Raw genomic sequence first — 25,193 nt, 5'->3', positions numbered from 1 at the left:
TGAGTAATAATATTTAAAATCAATGTTTTAGAATTTTAAATTTAATTCTCAAAATTATAAATTTCTTCCTCGTATTCAAAAATAATATAAAAGCAACAAGTTTTCAATAGTAAGATTTATTTTTTCACATTGTTCTATTTCAGACTAAAGTGTGCAGAGGATTACTGGGAAACAACATTAACATTAAAATAAGCGATAAAGAAAAGTTGAGCTCAAACTTCAACTACATCAATGATAAAGGTATAATAATATTTGTTGCACACTCAATGACTTTCATACTTCAATACGCCTATTAAGTGGCATTCATTCGGGTGCCGCAAACGGGAAAATTTCCCATACTGGCAGGTCAGGCTCCGGAACAACATTTAAAAAAAAAAACTAAGCATAATTTGTATAACTATATGTATTGTTTATAATTTGTAGTTAGTGTTTAATCTTTTTATAATTAAATAATGTTTTTTTATATCTATAATATCACATCAGTATGTGGTACAAGTATAACTTACTACTCAAATTTATACTAACATATTTTCAAATATATTTTGGTATCAATTCGTTTGCAAAAAAACATTTTTTTTTAATTTAATTTGGTGTTTCTAAAAATACTTTACTTACACAAAACTTGAAAATAGTTAGTGAGAATTCTTTTGGGAAATCTAACTTCGCAATGTTTTTTTCGTCGGAATTTTCCTTATAAATAAATAGCTAATTTTTAAATGAGTTGGATGACGTAATACTTTCGAAAATGTCATAATGAATATATCTACTAATATAATACTGACGCCTAAGTTAACTTTCAAAATCTAAAGGTAACATATGTTAAGATAAATGTCATAACGAATATATCTACTAATATAATACTGACGCCTAAGTTAACTTTCAAAATCTAAAGGTAGCATATGTTAAGATAAATGTATGTATATATAATAAAATATATATATATATATATATATTTTATTTTTGTTTTTTTGCTATTCACCTCCTCAAGGCCGAGAAGGCCGCTACAGGTGAGGGGGCTACTTAATAGTGGATAAAACCTTCTCTCAACTCTATAACTCCAAAACTCGAACCTTGACGAACATGCCGCTGCGCGGAGAAAAAAGTTGATATATATATATATATATATATATATATATATATATATATATGAATTTCTTTATACACTCAGAATTAAGTTTAAACGGCCAGAAATAGGTCTCTTAACTTGCATCTTAAACATTGACGCCTAAACGCATGTTAACTTTAATTTTGTTAAAAACGTTATATAATTATATTCAACGTTAAGTAATCAATTTAAAACTAAATTTATTTAATTATATTACGCGATGAAAATTTATATTTTTAAGTTATAAACGCAAATTGGCCTGAAGTAGTTTGGTTTACCCTATTTTTCATTAGGAGTTTTTACAATTGTTGCTCTCAACATTCTCTCATTGCTTTTACTGTTTCACTTTTCTAACTTAAAAACATGAGTTGACAAAAAAACTTTAACTCTCTGTTAATTTATTAGAGGTCTTATGCGCGATCAATCAAATAGCGGAACCCTAAAATCACACTGCGCATTCCTTAAATTTCACTGGGCAATCAGTGGGATCAACTAATTAAAAATATCTAAAAGTTTCTTAGTACTTGAATACTACTGTACTATAATATTGTTTATAATTATATAAATTGTGTGTGTGTGTGTTTGTCTGTGTGTGTGTGTATATATATATATATATATATATATATATATATATATATATATATATATATATATATATATATATATATATATATATATATATATATATATATATATATATATATATATATATATTTATATATATATATATATATATATATATATATACATATATATATAAGTTATGTTAGTGTATATCAGAGTACCCAATAGTAAGCTACCGGGGTTAATATTTGACCGGGGCCAGGTTTGATTAAATATAGCCGGGATCGGGTTTGTGGCCGGGGCTGCTTAAGCACTTATACCTTCTAAAGTATATAGATCCTAAAGTATATTTTTTTTATTCAAAATTCATGTTATATTTTGTATATATACGCATTTATAAACATCATTACGATCAACATGATCATCGTAATCATTATTACCATCATCATGGAGATGATGATCATTATTGTTGTCATCATCCTCGTCTTTTTTTCTTTTATTTTCACAATTTCGATAAATTTACACTTAGTTTCGTTACAATTATATACATAATATAATGCAACGGATAAATGTTTTTTTTTTTTTTTTTTAATATGTTTATTTCGCCTTCTACAATAAAAATAGTTTTTATATATATACTACAAAATAAGTAATGGCTGGAGCAAGAAGAAGACATAGTTCTGTCTCATCGCCGTCCTCATTTTTATAAAATCGTGATTTATAAATATCATATTATATTAGCGTAATTATACAAAGTAGTAATTAATAATTGCTAAAACGCTTACATTATCTGCAGTTGCAAAAAAAAAATGAAGGCAGCCTTAGTTGCAAAAAAATGATTATATACTTGTAATAAAATAAAAAAAAAGTTTTATATATATATATATATATATATTTATATATATATATATATATATATATATATATATATATATATATATATATATATATATTTATATTAAGAGAGTAATATGATTAATAAATTTTATTATGGTTGATTCGAGTCTAATCCATTTTTATATATAGTCAAAAGTGGTTAAATAATTTACAGTCAGTGATACACATAAATATTTTAGTATAAATTTTGTTGTTAAGTTTAATACAGTTCAATATAACTGTTGATATTTAATATGAGGTGTTTTAAAATATTTTTCAAGGCGGAATTTTTTAATACTTTAAGGTTTATATTTTTGGATATTATTTTGTTATATAGGTACGGACCCCGGATGGAAATTGAAAATCGTGAGAACTTTGTTGTATTTTTAGACAATGTGAAGTTGCCTGTTGCTCTTGTTATATATATACACCTGGCTGTATATATATAACATCTGTTAGTGTTAAATTGAAAAAAATCTAAAAAATATGATGGGACTAGTCCAAGTTTGCAGCCTGATTTAAGCCTTAATAGAACATTTTGGTAGATGTTGATTTGGTAAACATTTAGTCCATTCAAGGTTTTTGTAGAGTTGTACTAAAAACCAAAATTCCAGCCGGAATTTGTGATTTTTAGGTCATTCGGGTTCCGGCCGGAATTACATTATTTCAGGCCGGAATGCCGTAATAAATTTTTTTTTTTTTTCAGTCATGTAACTTGGATTGTGTGTAAATTAAATTAAAATATCATTGTCCTACCGGGAAATGAAGAACTAAAGGTAAACCTAGGTAATAAATACAAAGTTCTTAACAAACACAGTATAATTTTATTTGCAGTAAATTACTGAAGTGACGGATTCAGGATTTTTTGGTGTTTGAGATAGCTTACTACTAGACAAAGAGCCAACTCCAAACATTTGTATGTTTATACTTATGTCAAATAATGAGGCTTTGCGAAAAATTGTGATGATCGGAGGCTAAGTACAAAAAACTCGTTGGTTTCATCCGCCTACCCCTCCCCCCCCCCCCCCATTTCCCCCACCTACCCCAAACTTAAGGGGCAACAAGTTGATAAAATATTTTTTGTGCTATTCTCAACTAGACTTACATTCATTGATAAATTTTAAGTTTCATAGTTAAAATTTTAAATATAAATATTATGCAGTTTAAATTTTAGTTTCATCTCTCAGCATTTAAAAACTAATGACCATATCAAGTTTAAACCCCACTCAGTTTGATAGGGTTACAAATTTTATATGGTCATAATTTTTAGCTCTTTTTTCATCAAAAATGTTACCTGTCTCTGAGAATAGTCTTATTTTAAATATTATTTAAATTTTCAATAATTAAAAATTATAGGATGCCTAATATAGTAAATATTTAATTTTTAACCTATTTTCTATTAACCATTTTATAACTTTATTTTCTATTTTTCTATTTAAAAATGAAAATTTTTAAATAGAAAAATGGAAAATAAAGAAATAATTTTAAATATAAAAATTATGCAGGTTAAAACTTTCATTAAGTACAATTATAAGAAACAAAAAAAAACAGCATATTAGATTTAAATGAAACAAGAATCAAATTAATGAAATAGGTTATATAAATAGCAGCCGTGGCGCAGTGGCCCTTGTATCGGAAACAAAGGATCCGTGGTTCAAACCACGGATCCTTTGTTTTGCGACATCGGTTAGGAAGGAGGCTTGAACTTCCAATTAAATGCTCATCCTCGGTGCTCTGTGATAAGACCGTAAGGACTTCTTAGGACACCTAAATAAAGTTTATATATATATATATATATATATATATATATATATATATATATATTTATATATATATATATATATATATATATTTATATGTAAATTATGTTAGTGTATTTTACAAATAGAGCGCTCAATGTTTTTAAAGAACAGAGCAATAATAAACTCTTCCTGATGATCCAGCAATGGTGAAACTTCAAGTTGAAGAAAAAAGTTAGATAAGTGTTTTTTACTAATATATATATATAAATATATATATATATATACATATATATATATATATATATATATATATATATATATATATATTATATATATATATATATATATATTATATATATATATATATATATATATATATATATATATATATATATATATATATATATATATATATATATATATATATATATATATATATATATATATATATATATATATATATATATATATATATATATATATATTACAGGTTATAAATATATGTAACGTAGACAGTTTTCACTTTCAATCTTAAATGTAAAAAATTACAAAAGTACAATTCTTGTTCCAGCCGTGAAATAACTTTGAATGTTAGAAAAATAAAATAATTTAAGATTATGTTGGGACGTAATCGTGGCGCAGCGGTTAGAGTTCTGGCTCAGAGGTCCGAGGTTCGGCGCCAGCTCTAACGCAACAAGCGACATTGGTATGGAAGGAGGCGTAAACTTTCTGTTAAATGCTCTCCCGCGGTGCTCTGTGATAAGACCGTAAGGACTTCTGGAAGCACCTAAATAACTAAAAAAAAAAAAAAAAAGACTTTGTAGAGTATCCCAATATTTTTTAAAATTTTGCTGTTTATTGTACTTATATGAGCTATCTATGATATATTTTCGTCAATAAGTATTCCAAGAAATTTAGTTGTTTCTTTTCTTTCAATGTTTAGTGAGGGAAGGATAGTTGGTATATTATTTTGTTTTTGTTTTTAGCAATAAAAAAATATGCATTTTTTTTTTCTGTATTTAGTGATAACTTATTTAATTTCAACCATATATTTAATTTTTCAAGTTCTTTGTTAATACATTCATAAAGGTCTTTGATTGAGATCAAGGAATAAAATACATTTGTGTCATCGGCAAACATACAGTCAAGGCCAAAAAAGTAGAGAAGCTCAAAAATTTTATTAAAAATTGACATACAGCACTAATAAAAACGTTGATGGACAAAAAACAAACAATTTAATACTTTGTGGCAGCACCCTTATGTTTAAACACCAGTTTTAATCTCTTTGGCATGGAGTCTACTTGTTTTTTAAACAATTCAACGGTAATTTCAGTGCACCAATCTCGTTTCAGCCAAAGCATCAGATCCTGCATATTTGATGGAGCATGGATTGTCACTTTTCTCTTCATGATACACCAAAGATTTTCAATTGGATTTAAGTCAGGAGATTTTCCAGGCCAGTCTAGAAGCTTTATTTTATTTATCTTAAGCCATATGGTTATGCATTTTGCGGTATGACACGGAGCCGTGTCCTGCTGGAACGTATTACACTTCTGTATGTCCATGATGGGTTTCAGCTTGTTTTCCAAGATTGCCTTGTACTTGGCTGCATTTACATTTTTTCCTTTTGGAATGAAATGTGTGCTGCCACGGCCAGCAGCAGACACACATCCCCAAACCATGAAGCAAAAAAAAATGATGTCCAGAGGAAGAAACGAGTACTTTTTTCAAAAATGAAAAAGCACTAAACGTAACAGGTAGTGATGCTGCAATTTTGAATGATACAGCAAATGGATTGGTAACTATTGCACGTTTAATGGCGTTGTCATCGCGTCGGCTGGTCTTCTAATGTCTTCCTGAGCCTCTTCTGTGGTTGCTACTACTCTTTTCTCTGAACATTTTTACAATACAACTCACTGTAGATTTGTAAATATCCATTTTCTCAGCAATATTCTGATATGACATGTCATCATTTGTATATTATAATAACAACAGATGTTTTTATTAGAGTAATATCTTTCGTTTTAGCCATTTAAATGTAAATAAACTAATAAACAATAATACTGACTAGAATAGAGTTCGATAGATTATACAATAAGTCACTAACACAAAAAATGATAAAAAGTAAAAATATTTTCTCAGCAATATTCTGATATGACATGTCATCATTTGTATATTATAATAACAACAGATGTTTTTATTAGAGTAATATCTTTCGTTTTAGCCATTTAAATGTAAATAAACTAATAAACAATAATACTGACTAGAATAGAGTTCAATAGATTATACAATAAGTCACTAACACAAAAAATGATAAAAAGTAAAAATGTTTATTCTCCTTAGAAACAGTATGCCGGTGACTTACTCATAATAATTATTAATTTACCAAGGTCTAAAATGGGTAAAATAATAAAAGAATAACACAAAACTATAAAAAGTTTTTAATGTCGTCTCTACTTTTTTGGCCTTGACTGTAATTACATCAAGTTTTTTCGAGGCTTTTGTAAAGTTGTTAGTATATAGAAGAAACAGAAGGGGTCCAAGAATAGAACCTTGGGGGACACCGCATTCTTAGTAGTTTTAAGTGCTTAAAGTTATCTGAAATAAGACATTGTTGCCTAGGCAACAGTGTGTTATTAAAGGCAATAGCTGTTGCTTAGATAGTTTTTAAACCAGTCAAGAGTTTTGTTTTTTATAGAGCTGTGTCAAAACCAAAATTTTAACCGATACCAATACCGATACTGAGTTATTTTCCGATACTGATACCGATACCGGTACTGACACCGATACTTCAACCGGTTCTCTCAAAGACAAAAACATGGAATATTTTTTAATTTTAAAATTTGTATATTCAAAAAATAGGTTAACGAGACAAAATCGAATATTTTTAATTTCTCATATTATAGTTAGAAACATTAACATTTCACCATGAGCTCCTGTTAAGCTTTTTCTCTTTGTAGTATATACATTTCCACCAATACTAAAAAGTCTTTCACTCTCCACAGAAGAGGGTGGGCAGCTTAAATACTTTAAAGCAAGCTTTGCTAATAGTGGCATTTTGATTTTCTGTGATTTCCATCACAACGAAGGATTGCATCCTTTGTCCATAAGGTCCTCATTTGAGTAGAGTTGAATTTCGTTTAATAAAGTTTCATTTTAAATTGAAATTTGTGGTTGACCAATTTGTTTAGAATTAAATCCTACAAGTTCTTCAAAGCAATTGTCCATTTCTACTATATCTTTGTATTCAATTAGTACTGTACCATTATTTGCATATTCTGAGTCAATAATTTCAATGTCACAAGCTGCAGACTGATCATTTTCAGTAACTTTGATGTTTTTTATATTTTCATGGGCTTTAATAAGTTGTATGGTTATGTTCTCAGTACTTGTTTTAGCAGCTGAGAAGGTGTTTTCATTTTTGAACATTTTTAATTTGAATCTGGGATTAAGAAATGTTGACAAGATGGTGTTACATTTATCAGTATATTGTTTGAATCTATACTCCATTGAATTAGTTAAATCAGTTAGCATACTCTCCAGGCCAATGAACTTGTCATCAATTGAAGCTTTATTAATGAAACGTTTCAAAAACTGTATCTGTGGTATAATATCTGAGACAATACAATTTATTTCACTCAAGCAAACTGTTGTTATTTGGACATTTTTTAGCAAAACACAAAATTGTCCAATAATCATCCATTTGTTTGCACTTAATGAAGAAAGGTTACCATTTTCAAGTGCATATATGGTTAGAGATTTTCTTTCAATCAATTCAGCAATATTTGCTGTTGTATGCCTCTCAGAAAATGGAGATACTCTGAGTACAACAGTTTTCTGATTAAATGTATTGTCTAAACAGTAACCTGCCAGGCTTATGAAGCTTTCATTTGAATTACTGGTCCATATATCAGTAGTAAAGCTTATGAATTCAGCATTGTGTAATGTAAATTTCATCTTATCCATTATTGTTGAGTGAATTGATGGTAATACTGTATTGATAAAATATATGCGGCTGGGAATAATATAATTTGGTTTTAATTTTTTCATCAACCTGTTGAAACCTAAATCTCCATTTATAGATAATGGCTGATTATCCAATGCAAGCATCTCTGTAATTAAGTTTTGAATCTCTAGTGATGCACTATTTATAAGTACTGTTTATACCTCAAATTTTATTCAATTCTAAAGTTTCTTGAAATGTTTTCTGAGATAATTGTACTTCACATATATGTGTAAACAAAAAACGCAAAAAATGTTAGTACGGACATTGGAAAGCATAGACACTCATTAACAAGTATTCACCTGTAATAGAGCTTGCTGAAGCGTTGTCACATATTTTAACTTTCTTGCTTGTTAGCAAAAAAATTAAAATATGTGTTAACAGAGTTCCTTTTCTTTCTCTGTGATTGTTTCTTAATCTCCTCTTCCTCTTTGAGCAGTTCTTCTATTAATTTTTTCTCTATGTATTGCTTTAAGATGTTTAATCATGTCGGAGGTGTTCTCTCCTCCAGTTTTCCCTCCTCAAGAAATCATCTTATCACATAGCCTGCATTTAACTTTTTGATTGCATTGGATAATCAGCCATTATCTATAGTTTAAGATTTAGGTTTCAACAGGTTTATGAAAAAATTAAAACCAAATTATGTTATTCCCAGCCGCAAATATTTTACCAATACAGTATTACCATCATTTCACCCAACAATAAAGCCACATGAATTTTTTAAGAAAAACTTCCATACAATACTTTTATTTTTCGATGACCTTATTAATTTAATAACTATTATTGATTTAATAGCTGAAAGTGAAAATAAAATGATTAATTTAAAAATATATCTTACAAAATTATAACAAAACAAAATTCATAATAAATTTGAATGAAGTAAAAAAACTTTGAAATAAATAAGTTTAACATAAAGAAGTTTGAAAACTTACTTTAAGTTATTTTAATTGTGTTTAATAACAACAATTTAAAATAATTGTTTGATTTTAAATTAATAAAAATTTATAATAAAAGTTATTATTAAATATTTATTGAAAAAGAGTTTTTTATGTATTAAATTATATAAAACTATTTTTCAAGAGTTGATCCCTCATTGGTGTAATGATTGATGCAAAATGCATTTATAAAAAAATAAATTAATCAAGTCAGAAATTAAACAGGTAATGAGCATTTTATTATAATAATAAAAAGTGCATTTTTCATTATAATCGAGAAGTAATGAATTAACCTGTTATGAATAGTTTGGGTTGTAATTTTTTTATAGTATAACTATGTTCTCAGTTATTGTATCCTTTGTATTGTCAAATATTAATTTTTTTCTCATATTTTTAATATACATGTTAAAAAAAGATAACATAAATAAATAACTGATTGATTTTTGATCATGGGTATCATGTAATTTATAAAACATGTTAATAATATATTGCATCAATATTTCATTTTAATAAAAGATTATATGTTGTCTTCTTAGAAATGTACTTAATTATTTAATTTGATGTTACATTATTTTTAAAGTATCGGTGTTATTTCACCGATACCGATACTGATACCCAACAAAAACAGTGACACAGCCAATACTTGATACCGATACCGATACTTCTAGTTTTTTATCTCATTGCTTTTCATCTTTTTATATAAGATATCATGATTTACAGTATTAATCGTTTTTGACAGATCTATAAAGATGTTAAGAACAAATTGTTTTTTATCAAAAGAATCGCTTATTTTATTAACTAGATCTTGGATTGCGTGTTCAGTTGAATATTGTATTATATCAGAGCAGTTAATTCGACCATGGAACGTTTTCGCACCACGTTTACTCTTATTGATAACTCGCATCCCCAGAGACGCCGTACGGTGCGTACAGAAGAAGCTATTGCTACTGTAGAGCGTAGCATTGCGGAAGACCCGAATGAGTCTATCCGCCATCGAGCACAGGAATTGGATCTGTGTCCATCCACTGTATGGAAGATTTTGCGGAAGGATCTTGGTATGCGTGCTTACGAAATCCAACTCGTGCAAGAATTGAAGCCAAACGATCATCAAGCAAGGCGTAGATTCGTCGAATGGGCCCAAAACGAGATTGCCGTTGTTCCCGATTTTCATAAGCGAATTTTCTTTAGCGATGAAGCGCACTTCTGGTTGAATGGTTACGTCAACAAACAAAACTGCCGCATTTGGAGTGAAGATAATCCTCAAGTGTATGTCAAAACACCGTTACATCCAGAAAAAATGACTGTTTGGTGCGCTTTATGGGCTGGTGGAATCATTGGTCCGTACTTCAAAAATGATGATGGCCAGAACGTTACAGTCAATGGTGATAGGTATAGAGCCATGATTACAAACTATTTCATTCCTGAATTGAACAACCATAAAGTCCAGGAGCTGTGGTTTCAACAAGACGGCGCAACATGTCACACAGCTCGTGCCACAATCGATTTATTGGAAGACACGTTTGGTGACCACCTAATTTCACGTTTTGGACCTGTGAATTGGCCTCCAAGATCTTGTGATTTAACACCGCTAGACTACTTTCTGTGGGGCTATGTAAAGTCATTGGTCTATGCGGATAAGCCACAAACGCTTGACCATTTGGAAGACCATTTTGCCACAAGATTATCTCTCTAATAAAAAAAAATTCTTGTCAATCGAATAATCCATCGTTGTTTTATTGCAATTTAAAGTTCGATACCTCTAAAAAAAACACCCTTTAGTTATCATATATAATCATGTGAATGTATTTATCTTTATGAAACGTGTTAAAATATAAGATTTAAACAAATGAAAAAGCATCCTCTATATCATGTAAATGTTTTTATTTTTATGTAACATACATATTCTATGAAATATAATTTTTTTTAATTTTAGAAAATATTAGAATTCTCCAGAAAGTATTTTTTCTGCGGAACTAAATGGAATTTATTCAGCAAAAAATTATTGAATTGCTGGAAAATAAAAAAAATTTATATAAATTCGTATTTTACAAAAAAAAATTGTTTAAGTTAGCGTAATATATTGTGCTTTTCGTTTAATTATTTTTTATTTTTTTATTTATTACTTTTTAAAACAATTTAAAAAATAAAGTTTAGAAAATTTATTGGCAATTTTTTTAAGTTTAGTTTACTTTGCTTTTAATTTAGTTTACTTTTCTTTTTTAATTTATTTAATTTTTTTTAATTTAATTTACTTTTCATATATAACAATTAAAACTCGTATTTATTAATTAACTATTCTATAACAAATTAATTGCCGAAGCCATTGATCTATCGACTGATGCGCAATAAGCAAATTATTCCACAATCCTCAGTTTTGTATTTGAAAACCAATCTATACATTTCACAGTGCTATTTATAGATCGCATAGATCGGTTAATTGAGCGCATATTGACTAAATTCCCAAAACGATCAATTTTTTTGTTTTTATTTGCACCCATAGTTTATACCCTTGTGTAAGCTAGGAGGAAGGATAAAAAAGTTGCAGCTGCTTTTCTGATGTTTAAAGAAAATAACTTTTTCAGACATAAAAAGCTAATATAAAATGAAAATGCTTTGAAAAAAGTTGCTGCGATTAGAACCTGGAAACAAAAAAACAATTAAAAACTGTGTTTTGAATCTCAAGTTTTTTGTTTTGTTTTGTTTTTTTATTCTGACTCACTCCCAACTAGGCTGCAACCACTATTAAGTTGGGAGTTACTAGAAAAAAAAAAGTGCGGGGAAAAAAACTAGACGGATAAAAGTTTTTGGAGCATGCAGGGACAGATACGGTAAAAGAATGAAACTTTGATGAATGACGAGGCAAGCGAGAATAAGTTTTAGTTGATGGAACTAGAAATGATAGCTCCTTTAGCAACGACGATGATAGTATTTGTAGAAAAGAGAAAGAGATGCAACTTTGCGATGATGGGAAAGAGGCTCAAGTTTAACATATAGACCGGGTCCAACTACATTTACAATGCATTTTTGGACCTTGTCTAGAAGAGAAAGAGCATCATTAAAAAAACCAGCTCAAATATGACAACAGCATTCCATACAAGGACGAATAAAAGATTTGTAGAGATAGAGAATGAAATCAGGAGAGAGAAAATGGTGAGCACGATAAAGAGAAGCAACCTTAGCAGGTACTAATTTAGAAATCAATTGTATATATGGTTTCCATGAAAGGTCAATAGTAAATGATAATTCAAGAAGATGTAAAGAAGAGGACTCAGTGAGAAGGTTGGCATTTATTAATATAGGAATGTTGACAGTACTGCGATAGTTGTTTGCAGTAAATAACAGAGTTTTGTTGGAGTTAAAATTTACAAGCCACTGTGAGCCCCAATCTGTTACAGAAGTAAGATTAGACTCAAGATCAGCTGCCTGTTCTAAGCGATTGAAAAGAGAAGCCTTTTTATCAAGACAGGAGTATAAAGTTGAGTCATCAGCAAAAAGAGTTACTTTTGAGGTAAGGTTGTCGGGAGGATCATTAATGTAGATAAGAAATAAAATAGAACCAAGGATAGAGCCTTGAGGTACCCCAGAAGTTCCTGGAAATAAAGAGTGCTTGCTTTCGAGGAGGACTTTAATAAAGCCGTTAGAAAGAAACAATTTGATAATCTCAAAAGCTTTCCATGATACACCATATGAAACAAGCTTATGGAGAAGACCAACATGCCAAACTTTGTCGAAAGCCATAGATAAGTTAGATATGTTAAGAGCAATAGCCCTAGCCTCTCCGTCTCCATCTAATGCACAATAAAATCTTTCAGTCACAGCGGATCGAAAACTGTATTGATTGTCTGACAGTAAGTTATTTGACTCAAGATGGTATGTGAGAAATTTGTTTATCAATGACTTAAAGACCTGGCAAAAAACAGAAAGAAGACTGATTGGACGATAATTAGAGGGGTCATAGTGTAAACCGGAGTATTTGAAAATTGGAGCTGCAGATGCCATTTTCCAGCAGGCAGGAAAACAAGACTCAGTCAAGCACTTATTAAATAGTTTAGAGAAAATTAAAGAGAGTTTTGGAAAACAATTTTGTAAGACTGTGACAGGAATGTTGTCTGGACCACATGCCGTAGGTCAGATCATGAAAAGAATCCCAGTCAGCTTTAGGGTAGTAGTAAGTAGGGTGATGATAGGGTGAGTCCGAAAATGAAGTACGAGATGAAAGATTTAAAGAGATCATTGCATGGTCAGAACCACCTTAGGGAGAATAAGGAGAAACTGAACACAAGCTTGGATCAGAGACCAGACATAAGTCAAGGAGTGAAGGCAAATGATTAGGGTTGTCAGGAAAACGAGTCACAAAGTTAACTATCAGGGTAAGAAAAATGCAAAGGGATAGGCTTTAGTGCCAGCAGGGTCAGTGCCATTAGAGCCAAGCTATTCAGTGTGATGAGCATTAAAGCATCACCAATAACGAAAATATTGGCAGAGGGGTAAAGAGAGAGAGCATGGTTAATTTGATCAGATGCAGTCTCTGGAAGAATGAAAACGATAAAGAACAAAGAGAAAGGTGGTAAAGTGAAGAGGTGCTAAGCGGAAATACATAAAGGAATGTTCAAAGGATTCGAATCTGATTTCACAACAAATAAGTAAATTGATGCATATGTATACCCCTAGACCAAGGATGTGACTATGGGAGTTTTTGCAAATCATATATATGATACAAATCAATGACCCATCAACACTATAATTAGAAGAAGGAACAGCAGAATTTAAAATAGTCTCATTAAGAGCAAGAAAGTCTGGTGAATTTTACGAGAGGTAAGATTCAACTGATGGAAGGTTGCTTTGCAGACCACGAATATTAGTTAGAGGTATATTAAAACAGCTAGATGGTAGGGATGGTTTTTATGTTTAATATTTTAATTTCTTTTGGCATAATTTAAGTTTAAAAAAAACTTGACTCATTCATACATAGAGCTCGGCCTTTCAAGCAATGAGCTATGCTATTTTCTCAGTCCTGTTAATTAACCCTAAGTCGTAACATAGGGCTCCTTATGTAGCTTCGACAATGCGCATCAAAAGGATTAACAGGGACACCATCTATGCACAACATGGCACTGTTAATACTGATATTTTGCAGCTGTTGATGGAATCAGCCTCTCTGAGAGCTACCAAAGAGTTTAGGAAACCTTACTATCAGCCGGCCTCAGAACCATTAAACTGAGTTTTAGAGCTGTACCCTCATTAAAAGATAACAGGAAGAATTGCATAGTCACTATCTAGAAGGCACAAGCAAAAACCTATGAGTAGAGTCAAGAAGATCCAGCGTTCATCATACTAGACAGGAAACAATGCAACACAGGTTTAAATCTACGCCAGCCTAATAGATGAAGAAGGGTTCGAGACTGGTCAACAGAGTTATTCTTCTTATCCCTAAAGTCTTTGTCTAGGAAGCCTTCTACAAGACAGTAGCTGAATGCAGTTAACATCTGCCCAAGATGAGTATTTTTATCGAGACACCATCTCTAGCCTTTACTCAACCAAGAGCCCCAGGGAAAGGGATTTTTAAGTTGGAGTTTGTTTCTCTTAGCCTTTGCCTAAAAAAGCACACTCTACAAGGTAACAGGGTATGGGGGAGGTAGTTCTGGGTTACATAATACCAGTAGCAGAGTGATCGTGATAATCCCGAACCTGACCTGAGTAATTAAAAGGAGCTACTTCCTGCAAACAGCACCTTAAAACATCGGAAATGCATTAGGAAAAATAATACACCCAACAAAACACTAGAGATAAGGGTGAGCGTAGGTTTAATAGTTGGAATTTCTAGTCAGTTAATGAGAACACACTGCATTAAAACAGATTTAAACTAAACATTTAAACAGAGCACATACATACATAAAATAACTTACGAATGAGTAAACACCGCGCCAGAGGTTCAGACGGAACACAAACATACAGACAGCAACTTACGGGTAAGCGAACACCGCGCCAGAGGCTTAGACAGAACATAAACATAAATTTAAAGTAGATTAAAGGTGAGCTAAAACAGTAACTAAGGCACCTCAAACTATATAAAAGACGCATACAAAAAAAAAAAAAAATAATATATATGCATATATTACTATAGGCATGTTTTAAATACTGGTATACTAGTACCAATTTTAAATACTGGTAATGATGACAGGAAACAAGCTTGTTTCAGCCTTTGCTTAAAAAACGAATCCCAAAAGGCAGCAGGAAATGGAGCAGGATGAACTGGGTTACATGTTATCAGTAGCAGTGATCATGAAGACCATACACCTGGCCTGACTAAATGTAGTAGTGCAGTTTAGCGTATTAGCGCAGTGTAGTGCAGTCGTGGTGACGTTGTTAGAGTTCTGGCCTCAAAACTGGAGATCCGTTTAAAGTAATTTTATAATCACTGATAGATAATAGATTAAAAATTTTATTTAATAAAATTTTAATGTTCGAAAGTTATCAATTTTGTATCCCTGCTCTTTTTATTAGTAAGTTTGTTTAATATTTTACCAAATTATAATTAATGAACATTCTCGATAGCAAAATAAAAAAAAATGTGTAATTTTCTATTTCATTTGTTGCTATTGGAAATGTTCATTAATAATAATTTGGTAAAGTATTGAAGACAAACTTATTTAAAAAAATTTGTTATAATTATAGAAACCTGTCAAAGTAATAATAGACTAATAGATCATTCAAATGTTATTGCAATATTTTTTTGGAGCAAACAGGTTTCATTAGAACATTGTTACTCCATGTATAAAAATCTATAAGACAGTAAGGTTTTTACTAAACTAAAGTATAACATGTAAGTAAAAATGCATAAAAATCTATAGTACTGTAGGGTTTTTTACTAAACTAAAACCAATATACATAAACGGCACTTTCTAATAATGTTGCTAAAAATATTTAGCATTTCATTTTTTCTTCATCTGCCTTTGTTTTTAATTTACATTTATCTTATTGTTTACTTTCCAGCAACATCTGAGCAAGTTAGTGAAAACGGAATTACTCCTATTAAAGAATATATTTTTACTTGCTTTTCCATACTGCTTTATGTTTGTCTTTTTGTAATCAACTATGTACATTGTATAAAGAAAACTAATTGTAGAATGAAATATGGAAAACTTATGATTTTAACTTGCATTTGTAAGTATTTTTATAAATTACTTTAAATATTAGTTTTATTGTGTATATTTTGACCTTTAAAACGATATCTCGACCTTTAAAACGATATCTCATAGCAGGAATGTTAAATGAATATAGCATTTTATTTGTGTCTTAAAAGCAAACTTGTAATCTCTAAAGAAAAGTCTGGTAGCAACAATGAAGAAAGTCCAGATTTTCGTGGTGTTTTAAAGATGTAACTTTAGGCATGGTTTAAACTCTAAATTTTTTTATATTTATACTAGTTACAAATGAGGATCTTTGACATTTCTTTTTTGACGTTAGTTTTAATTAGAACTTGGGAACGATTCTATCCTGACAAAAATCCTGGCACATACTTAGTGTGAAACTGATTCTGAATGTCTGGATCTTCTTTTTGACCTAAACAGTAGACATTTACTCGACATTTTAATACTCCTCAGTAGAGTATTAAAATGTTGATAAACAACATAAAAGATTTTAAGTCGTTACTTGAATTTTTTTTATTAAATTTTTATTTAAGGTTTTTATGGTCATTATTTATTTCATCGTTAATGTTATCATAGTTTTACATAATTAAATATTTTGTTTTTATTGTTATTTCCATTAAAAATAAAAACTCCCGTTTGTTCCAAAGTACTTTTCCAATTTGCATTCAACGTAAAAAATCATTGAATATAAATTATTATTTTTTTTTTATTACTATAAAATAAATTTTATATATACTTATATATATATATTATATATTATTTATTTAATTTATTAAATAATTTAATTAGATAATTTAATTAAATATAAATTTATTTAATAGAATTTACGCCGCTATTCTGCAATTTAACCCTAATTATAATCATAAATTAAGTTGACATCAAGGTTAAATATCGTTGGCATTGATAAATGGTTAAATAATACCTAATGGGCAAACGAAGACGGTTGACGTTCAGGGGCGACATCGGATTAACATTGAGTTTACGTTGGAAAATGAAATGTTGCTTGACGTCGAATATAAGCATTATGCGACGTCGGAATGCCGACGACGAATGTACATGCAACGTGTTTTTTTAAAAGTAAAAAAATTTCTGCAGTTTACGGGAAGCATATTTTGAAACGTCGAATATAAGCATATTTTGACGTCGAATATAAGCATTATGCGACGTCGGAATGCCGACGACGAATGTACATGCAACGTGTTTTTTTAAAAGTAAAAAAATTTCTGCAGTTTATGGGAAGCATATTTTGAAACCCTATAGGGCAAAGTGACCAATTAATGGCCACAATTTTTTTATAAAATGTCGTGTAGGATGTCTTAAACTAATGGTGAATTTTTTTTTATACTGCTTTATTAATGACCAACGCCTACACCTTATACAAACCTTTTTTATTTTTAAAACATTTTTAATTTAGATAAAAATGTATTTAAACTGAGATTTTAAATTTGTACCAATTATTGGCCGGGTAGACCAAATAATAGCCAGCAAATTAAAAAACGTTACCTATTATGAGCCACTTACATTACCTAAAATCAATATATCTAAGAATGCTTATATATCGAAAAGTATTATTTAGACAGACGATTAAAGCCTAATAATGAACTAGGATCTACTTTAAAGAACTACAAACCAAGATAATTTTTTTATAAGTAAAATATTCTATACTTCGCTTAAAAATATTATTTTGGTTGATATTAAACAAAAAAACTTAAACAGTTTTTATTTGTTATTCACATAAAAAGATAGTCTATCAAAAAGGAAATACAAAATAAGTTAAGAAACTTTTTAATTACTTTTATAGAAAATCAAGCATAAAACAAATTTTAAATAAAAAAATAGCTTTAGCACATAGCTGTTATAAGATTTCAACTAGCATTTAATAATGCAATTTTCAATATATGTACAAAAAACTTTACAATAAGTTAGAAGTTTTGATAATATTAAAATAATAATAAGAAGTTTTCACAATATATTGATAATGAATTTGATAATAATCTGTTGATAATAATCTATTTACATTTGCTCATTATCGATTATTTACATATCATTATTTACATTTGCATTATCTGGTACTTTAATACAGATAATTTGATTATCTGAAGAGATATTGAATTCCAATATCTTAGGAGTTGGACTGAATTTTCTCATTCTAACTGAACTAGCTTTTTTAGATAGCTTTTGTATCTTTTTCTCCTGTTTTTGTTGTGCTTTATTTTCTTTTTCTTTTTGTTTTTTCAATTTTTTCTCTTCAGTTGCTGCGACTTTCTTTTTTTTTCTCCTCGTCATTTACTTTAGATTGCATTACTTCTTGAGAAGTTAATGCAAAATATTTTCGAGCCTTTTTTCGATTTTCTTTTGACTTGATAGTATATATCTTTGGATAAGGCAAAAAATCATTGTCACTATCATTATTTGAATGGTTTGTACACAACATAATTGGTGTCAGACTAGGCTGAACAATAGCTTTAATTGGTATCTTATTACAATCATTAGTGTTTTTATTTGGAAAAAAACTAGATTGCCCAGTTATTTCATTTGGCACAGGAACTTGCTGAATAAAAGTTTCATTTAGAAATGGAATAGTAACTGTAGATTCATTTGGCATCGGAACAGAGTCATCTATTTCTAAAATGGTATTTGTACATGAAATATGTTTCAGTTTAAATTCTTTATATAATTTTTACAAGGGATCTGGGATGTCGTAGCCATTTTGAATACAGAAATTAAAAGTTGTAAACTGCTCATGAGTCAAATGGGTATCCCATATCAAAGAAATATTGTCAAGGTTTATCAAATTATTATCTATTTAAGATTCAGACATATTTCCAGGTTTATTAATTTATTTTACTTCAAAATCAACTTCCTCTTCCATTGCATATTCTGATCTTGTTATTTTAGTGTCAGTTTTGATTGGATGCAGACTTGATTCAAGCAGATCACTTGAGTCAAGTTGTTGTTGTATGGAATAGACAGAATTAGGCAAGTAAGCTATGCTTGGAACAGCAGACGGATTGTATGGAAAAATGCCTCATTATCGAAACCCTGAAATAATATTAGCAGCTGTGAGAGCTTGATCCCAGGCTTTCTTAAAAAGGCCACAAAAAGTTGACTTGTCAATAGTAACTCCAGGATATTCATTCATTAATTCATGACATGTTTGATTATAATAGGTTTTAAGAGGACCAAATATTGTGCGATCTTGAAGCTGGAGCCAATGCGAACAACGCGCTGGCATTTCGACAATATAAATGTTATTTTCGATTGCTACAGAAAATAACTCAACAAAGTTATGAGAATCGTGATTAACTACTATGAGAATTTGTGGCTTATCTCTACCTATATTTGGAAAGAAAGTATTAGTGAACCAAAGAATTGCGATTCCTTGCTTTGTCCAACCTGTCTCACTAAAACTCCAATTTGCGCCTGATGGTGCATTTACAGTATTAAAAGAATGAAGAGATCTAGCCGTTTTACCTTTACTATCAAATGTGGAGGTACTAAACCACTTGCAGCATTTACAGCAGCAATAATGGTTATGGTTTCACGTTTTCCAGATGTGCGAGATTGAAGTTATTTTGTACCTCTTTTTGTAATTATTTTAGGAGGTTTAAAATCCATCTGTAGCCCAGACTCATCCATGTTCCAAATTAATGAAGGCTTTAAAAGGGCACAAGTGTCACTTAAAATTTCAAGCAGCGAATAAAAATATTTAGTAACTTTTGGCATAGACATGCATTGATGACGGACTGATGAAATACCTTCAGGCTTTCGCAAAACTAAATTTTTATGTCGCTGATTAAATGAGCGCCACAATTTTTCTGAAGGAGTTGAACGCTTAAACTTTAAATTGTGCTTTGTGGCTAAATCTAATGCATATTTTTTAAATTGTCTCTTTCCAAATCCAAGTTCAACTCTTGTTGCGGCATATTCAACAAGTTTTAGCTCTAAATTCATTGATAATATTGGACTAGGTCCGGGTTTGACACCATGAAGTGAATTGTCTTATTTTACCAAGGGTTGACCGAGGAATACTAAATTGTGCTGCAGCTTCTCGTTGCAACATTAAACTATTTTGAACAGCTGCAACTGCATTTTTCATATCTCTGTTGGACCACTGAAATCTCTTTACATTTGTCACTTTCTGGTTCAACTTTGAATTAAAACCAGAGGCAGTATTCTTTTTAATCTTGTTATTCTTTTTTGCGATTTTCGTGATTCTTCCCATAATTACTCAAATTAACTAAAGATATAGAATACTGACTACATTGTTATGATAATGTATTTACATTAGATTTTTGTAAGGTTATATACAGATACCACAAACAAATACATATACAAGCATAAAGTATGCTTATCATAAATACCTATACATCAATGTAACAGAAATAGCATACATAAGTACAATGGTTAAATACAACATAATACTTATAATACATAATACTTAGTGAGCATTAAATTAAATATACAAAATATATATATTTTAAATTGTTATGTAGCTAGTAAATATTAATCATAATAATTTTTGTTTATTTGTATTATATAAATTATAAAATACAAACCATTATTTTAAATATTTACAAACATTAAAACAAATTAAATACTTGCAGACATAATAAACCGTTATAATAAATAGTGTAAAGTAAATACTAATTATACGTAGTATTTATACATGTTAAAGTAAATACTGATTATAGTTAATAGAAGCCTTATATTAACTATAATCAGTATTTACTTTACCATGTATAAACACTAAGTATAATTATAATAAGGATACAATTAGGACATATAAGTTATTAGAACTTTTATAATAAGGACATATAAGTCTAATTTATTGTGGCACAATTTGTGTTTAAACTATATACACAATAAATTAAACTATTGTTCTAATAATAGCCACGTAATAAATCGATATTAAAAATAGGAGCCGTGGCTCTTATTTGGTTAAATAAATGGCTATTATTGAGACCTATTTGAAATCTGGGAGTTTAGGTTATATTGATGCTTCTGCCTATCGTATATTGACTAACAAAACAGTTTACATAATAATATTAAAGTACACAACAGATCAAAATAAACCAAAAAGACATACCTGAAAGAATATTGCGTTAAAATATGTCTCAAAGTTGCATGAAAAAACCAAAAATTACTTTTTACGGCAAAAAATATTCACTTAAATTAACCTTGAGAAAAATAAGATTTCCTTAAAATCAAGACTGAAAAAAACATTTATAAAAGTTAGATTAAAACATAGATATAATAAAGAAACAGAAAAGTACAATCAACAACTAGATAAATGTTCCGCCAAATAAATAAATGCAATAAAAACGGACCCAAATTTGGCTCTTAATAAGACCCGGCCATTATTAGGGCTCTTTGCCCTACAGACTCAGAATAGGCAGAGATATGCGCAATCTGATTGGCTGATTTTGAAATAGAGGCTTTTGCGCGTATATTAAAATCAAAATAAATGTCAAAAAGCTTACAAGATAATAAAAGTGAAATTGAATAATTGCATTAAAAAATCGAATAATAATAACATAAAAAGTATGATTTTTCTATCGACATCTGTAAAATATAGTACTTATACTTTTACAAAACTTCACAACTCAAAACAACCGCAATTTTCATAATATTTTTTCAAAAAAAAAGATTTAAAATAAGTAGTTGGTTTTCCTAATGATTTTTATAACTCAAAGACTTAAAAAAGACAACCATTGTAACAAACTAATAACCAGATAGTGAAGCTTGACTATGCTTTGATTTTCATACGATAGATTTTTTAAAAACAGTTTTATAATTTATCTTGTAATATCCATAAAATATTGATAACTCGGTATGATTTCTCTCACATTAAGTTCCCAATTAATCCTATCGATTAATCCTATCATAGAAAAATATTTTTTTAAATTCCCTAATTTCTTTTCAGAACGTTACACTAATTACTCTCATATATAAATTAAATAACTTACTAAAACATTTTAGGTTTGAGAATAATGCTTACTGGTTGTTATAACTAACCCAGGTAATTTGCAACACTCTTAAAGTAAAAGCAATTGTAAGCAAGAGCTCATTTGGATTGCCTTAAGTATTTTAGTAATAAAAGATTACAAAATTTTGTAACATAATAAACCATAAGAAAAAGTCCATAACTTGTTGTCAACAAGTGTGTTTTGATATAGTTAATTGACTACTAAAAAGGAATAACTCTTAACTTGCCACACCTTTATGAAGAACTAAGTGTAAAAGGTAGAAACAAAAAAATTACATGTTGTAGTTTATTTCAATTTCAAAAGTCAATGCATATAAAACATGTTTGTTGATATTTAGCTATGAACCTGAAAAAAAAAATTGGTTATTTTATTTTATAATTGGTAAAAAATGTTTACCCTCTAATAGCAACTAATGGTAAATAATGTTAAATTAAGCAACAGATTTCGATCAATTTCATGTTTATTATGCTATCAATTTATTTTACATTAAATACTCCTGAAGAAAAAACAATCTGTCAGCTCAAGAAAAATAAAAAAAACTTTATAAAATGTATTCCGTATTTCCAAATTTTATAAATAGTTTCTTTGTGTTATTTTTGGTATAACCAATAAAAGTGCTTTTTTTGAATTTCTGTGAATACCTCTTGAATAATGATATAAAAAAATTAAATACTCTTTGCTGGCTTGTAATATCAAAGCTTATATGTAAGTATACAAAAAAACTGTTCCGTAGCAAAACAAATATTACTTCTTTTGTTAAATTTTCAAATTGCAGATAACTTTGTATTGAGTATGCTTCATAGAATAGGGACATTCCATTTGACGAGAAACACCTTTAGAAATTTTTTCACATTTACAATTTAGCTTTAAACGCAGGATTACCTATTAACAGATTACAAAACGTTGTACCACATCTTTATTAAGAAGGGTAAAGTGGTAGAAAAAAAAAACATGCAAATTCACGTTGAATATCACAAGAGTTTATTCAAAAACATTTTATAATAACAAAAACACATAGCATGACAACTGACTTTTTTTTTCTAAAAATCTTTCTTTCTTTTCTTGATTACTCTTTTTTCATTAAAATATTTAATTTTTACCACTAAATATTGTTCTTTTTTTATCTTTTTTTTTTCAATTATTACAATAAAAACAAATAACTTGCATTTTTTGATGCCACAATTCATATTTATTTGGTCAAAATATTTGACTTACTTTCAAATTATTTGACTTAGAATACTTTTTCTTGCTTGTAATGTCAGTGTTTATAAGTAACAGTACAAAAAATTACTGTTCACTAGACAAACATAAATTTTTCTTTTTTTGTTAAAAATTTCAAATAGAGTATTAATATCCAATTGTTATCTTTTATATATAAGTTAATGTAGTCTGCCGAACTTTTTCTAAACCTTCGAAAAGTGTTTAATGGTTTCAAGACGAAGTTTTATTAGAGTTATGTAATTTAAAAAAAATATCAGTTTCCTCAAAACTAAGGTTGAAACAAAACATGAAAATAAAATCTTATTAGAGTTCATATATTGACATGAAACATGTAAGCTAGTTTTGCAAAACATAGACAAATTTTCTTTAATTTTTAACTCTTTGTAATTTACATACAAATCAATTTATAAATAAAGTTCTTCGCCAATAGTCTCGTGCAGCTGCATATCAATTGCATATAAACTTTGTTTTTGAGGATGCTTTAAAGCCAAGGACATTATATTTTACGAGAAACACATTTATAGATCTTTTCGAATTTACTTTAACAAAATTTTTTTTTCCATTTCTTTAAATTAACAACAGATAAAATCCCAATCACCAAGATAAACTTTATTGACATTTTGAGATATTTACGAGTGAAAATTCTCTTGTATTTTGATACCTTTTAAATACTCTGATGAGAACTAAAATAAAATTAATTTTCTGTGTTGATAGTAACACAAGACTTGTATTGATAAACTTAGTTTATCATTACTTTGAAATTTATTTCGAAAATCTGCTTGTTTTGATTTTAATTATATTTTTCAACAAAAGCGCACTTGCCTCTCTTTCAAAATCAGCGAATCAGATTGCTCATATTTCTGCCTATTCTGAGCCTGTGTAGTAGGGTGGAGTGATTTTCATACTTTTTTGGAAATTCAACTTTAGTAACCCGGGAGTAAGTTCAACGAGGTAAAATATGAGCTCATGAAAAATTTTAGCTATCCAAAATAAAAAATGGCAAGCTTAATCGACTTTGAAAAAATGCGAAAAAACGCAATTTTTCTTAATTTTCACGTTTTTTTTCAATTTATGAAATGATTTTTAATCACAATTAATAAAAATAGCAAAACCATTTAAAAGTTTATTTTTTCAAATAAATTTATTCATAATGAAATGGTCAAATAAATTAATAATAAATTATAAAAATTTTATTTAATATAATGGTATATAAGCAATATACTCATTAAAACATTTAATTTATTTTTAGCAAGTTTTTATACCTCATTTTAACGCACATCTATTAATATAAAATGCAATCAACTTTTAAACAGCAAACTTAAAAATACTTAACTGTATATACAAAGTTTACTTATGTAAGTTATTTTTAGTTTTTTAAAGTACAATTAGTGGTAATAAAAATAGTCATGGATACCATCACCAAAATCCAAACACGTTTTTAAGTTGTTTTTTTAATTGTTCTTTACATTATAAACACTTTATATACATTATAAACACTTAAATTCATGAATATAAGATTTCAATTGCCAAAGGGACGAGCATATACAAAATATTTCTAAAATAAATATCTTGCAAATGTGAGTCGAACACTTTACCACTACCCTAC

At 29.0% G+C, this 25,193-nt stretch overlaps 1 protein-coding gene across 1 annotated transcript in view; it reads left to right on the top strand.

The window, feature by feature from the left end:
* The window catches only part of LOC105843311 (uncharacterized), a 47,886-nt gene that overhangs the window by 293 nt on the left and 22,400 nt on the right, over positions 1–25,193 (top strand). Inside the window, exons 2-3 of the mRNA XM_065809677.1 lie at positions 144–240; positions 16,219–16,389. Of these exons, the coding sequence (XP_065665749.1) occupies positions 144–240; positions 16,219–16,389 (268 nt within the window). The remainder of the gene's footprint in view (positions 1–143; positions 241–16,218; positions 16,390–25,193) is intronic.

Source organism: Hydra vulgaris, chromosome 11 (assembly GCF_038396675.1).
Source record: "Hydra vulgaris chromosome 11, alternate assembly HydraT2T_AEP".
NCBI classification, from domain to species: Eukaryota; Metazoa; Cnidaria; class Hydrozoa; order Anthoathecata; family Hydridae; genus Hydra; species Hydra vulgaris.
This window is presented reverse-complemented; position numbering and strand designations above follow the sequence as displayed.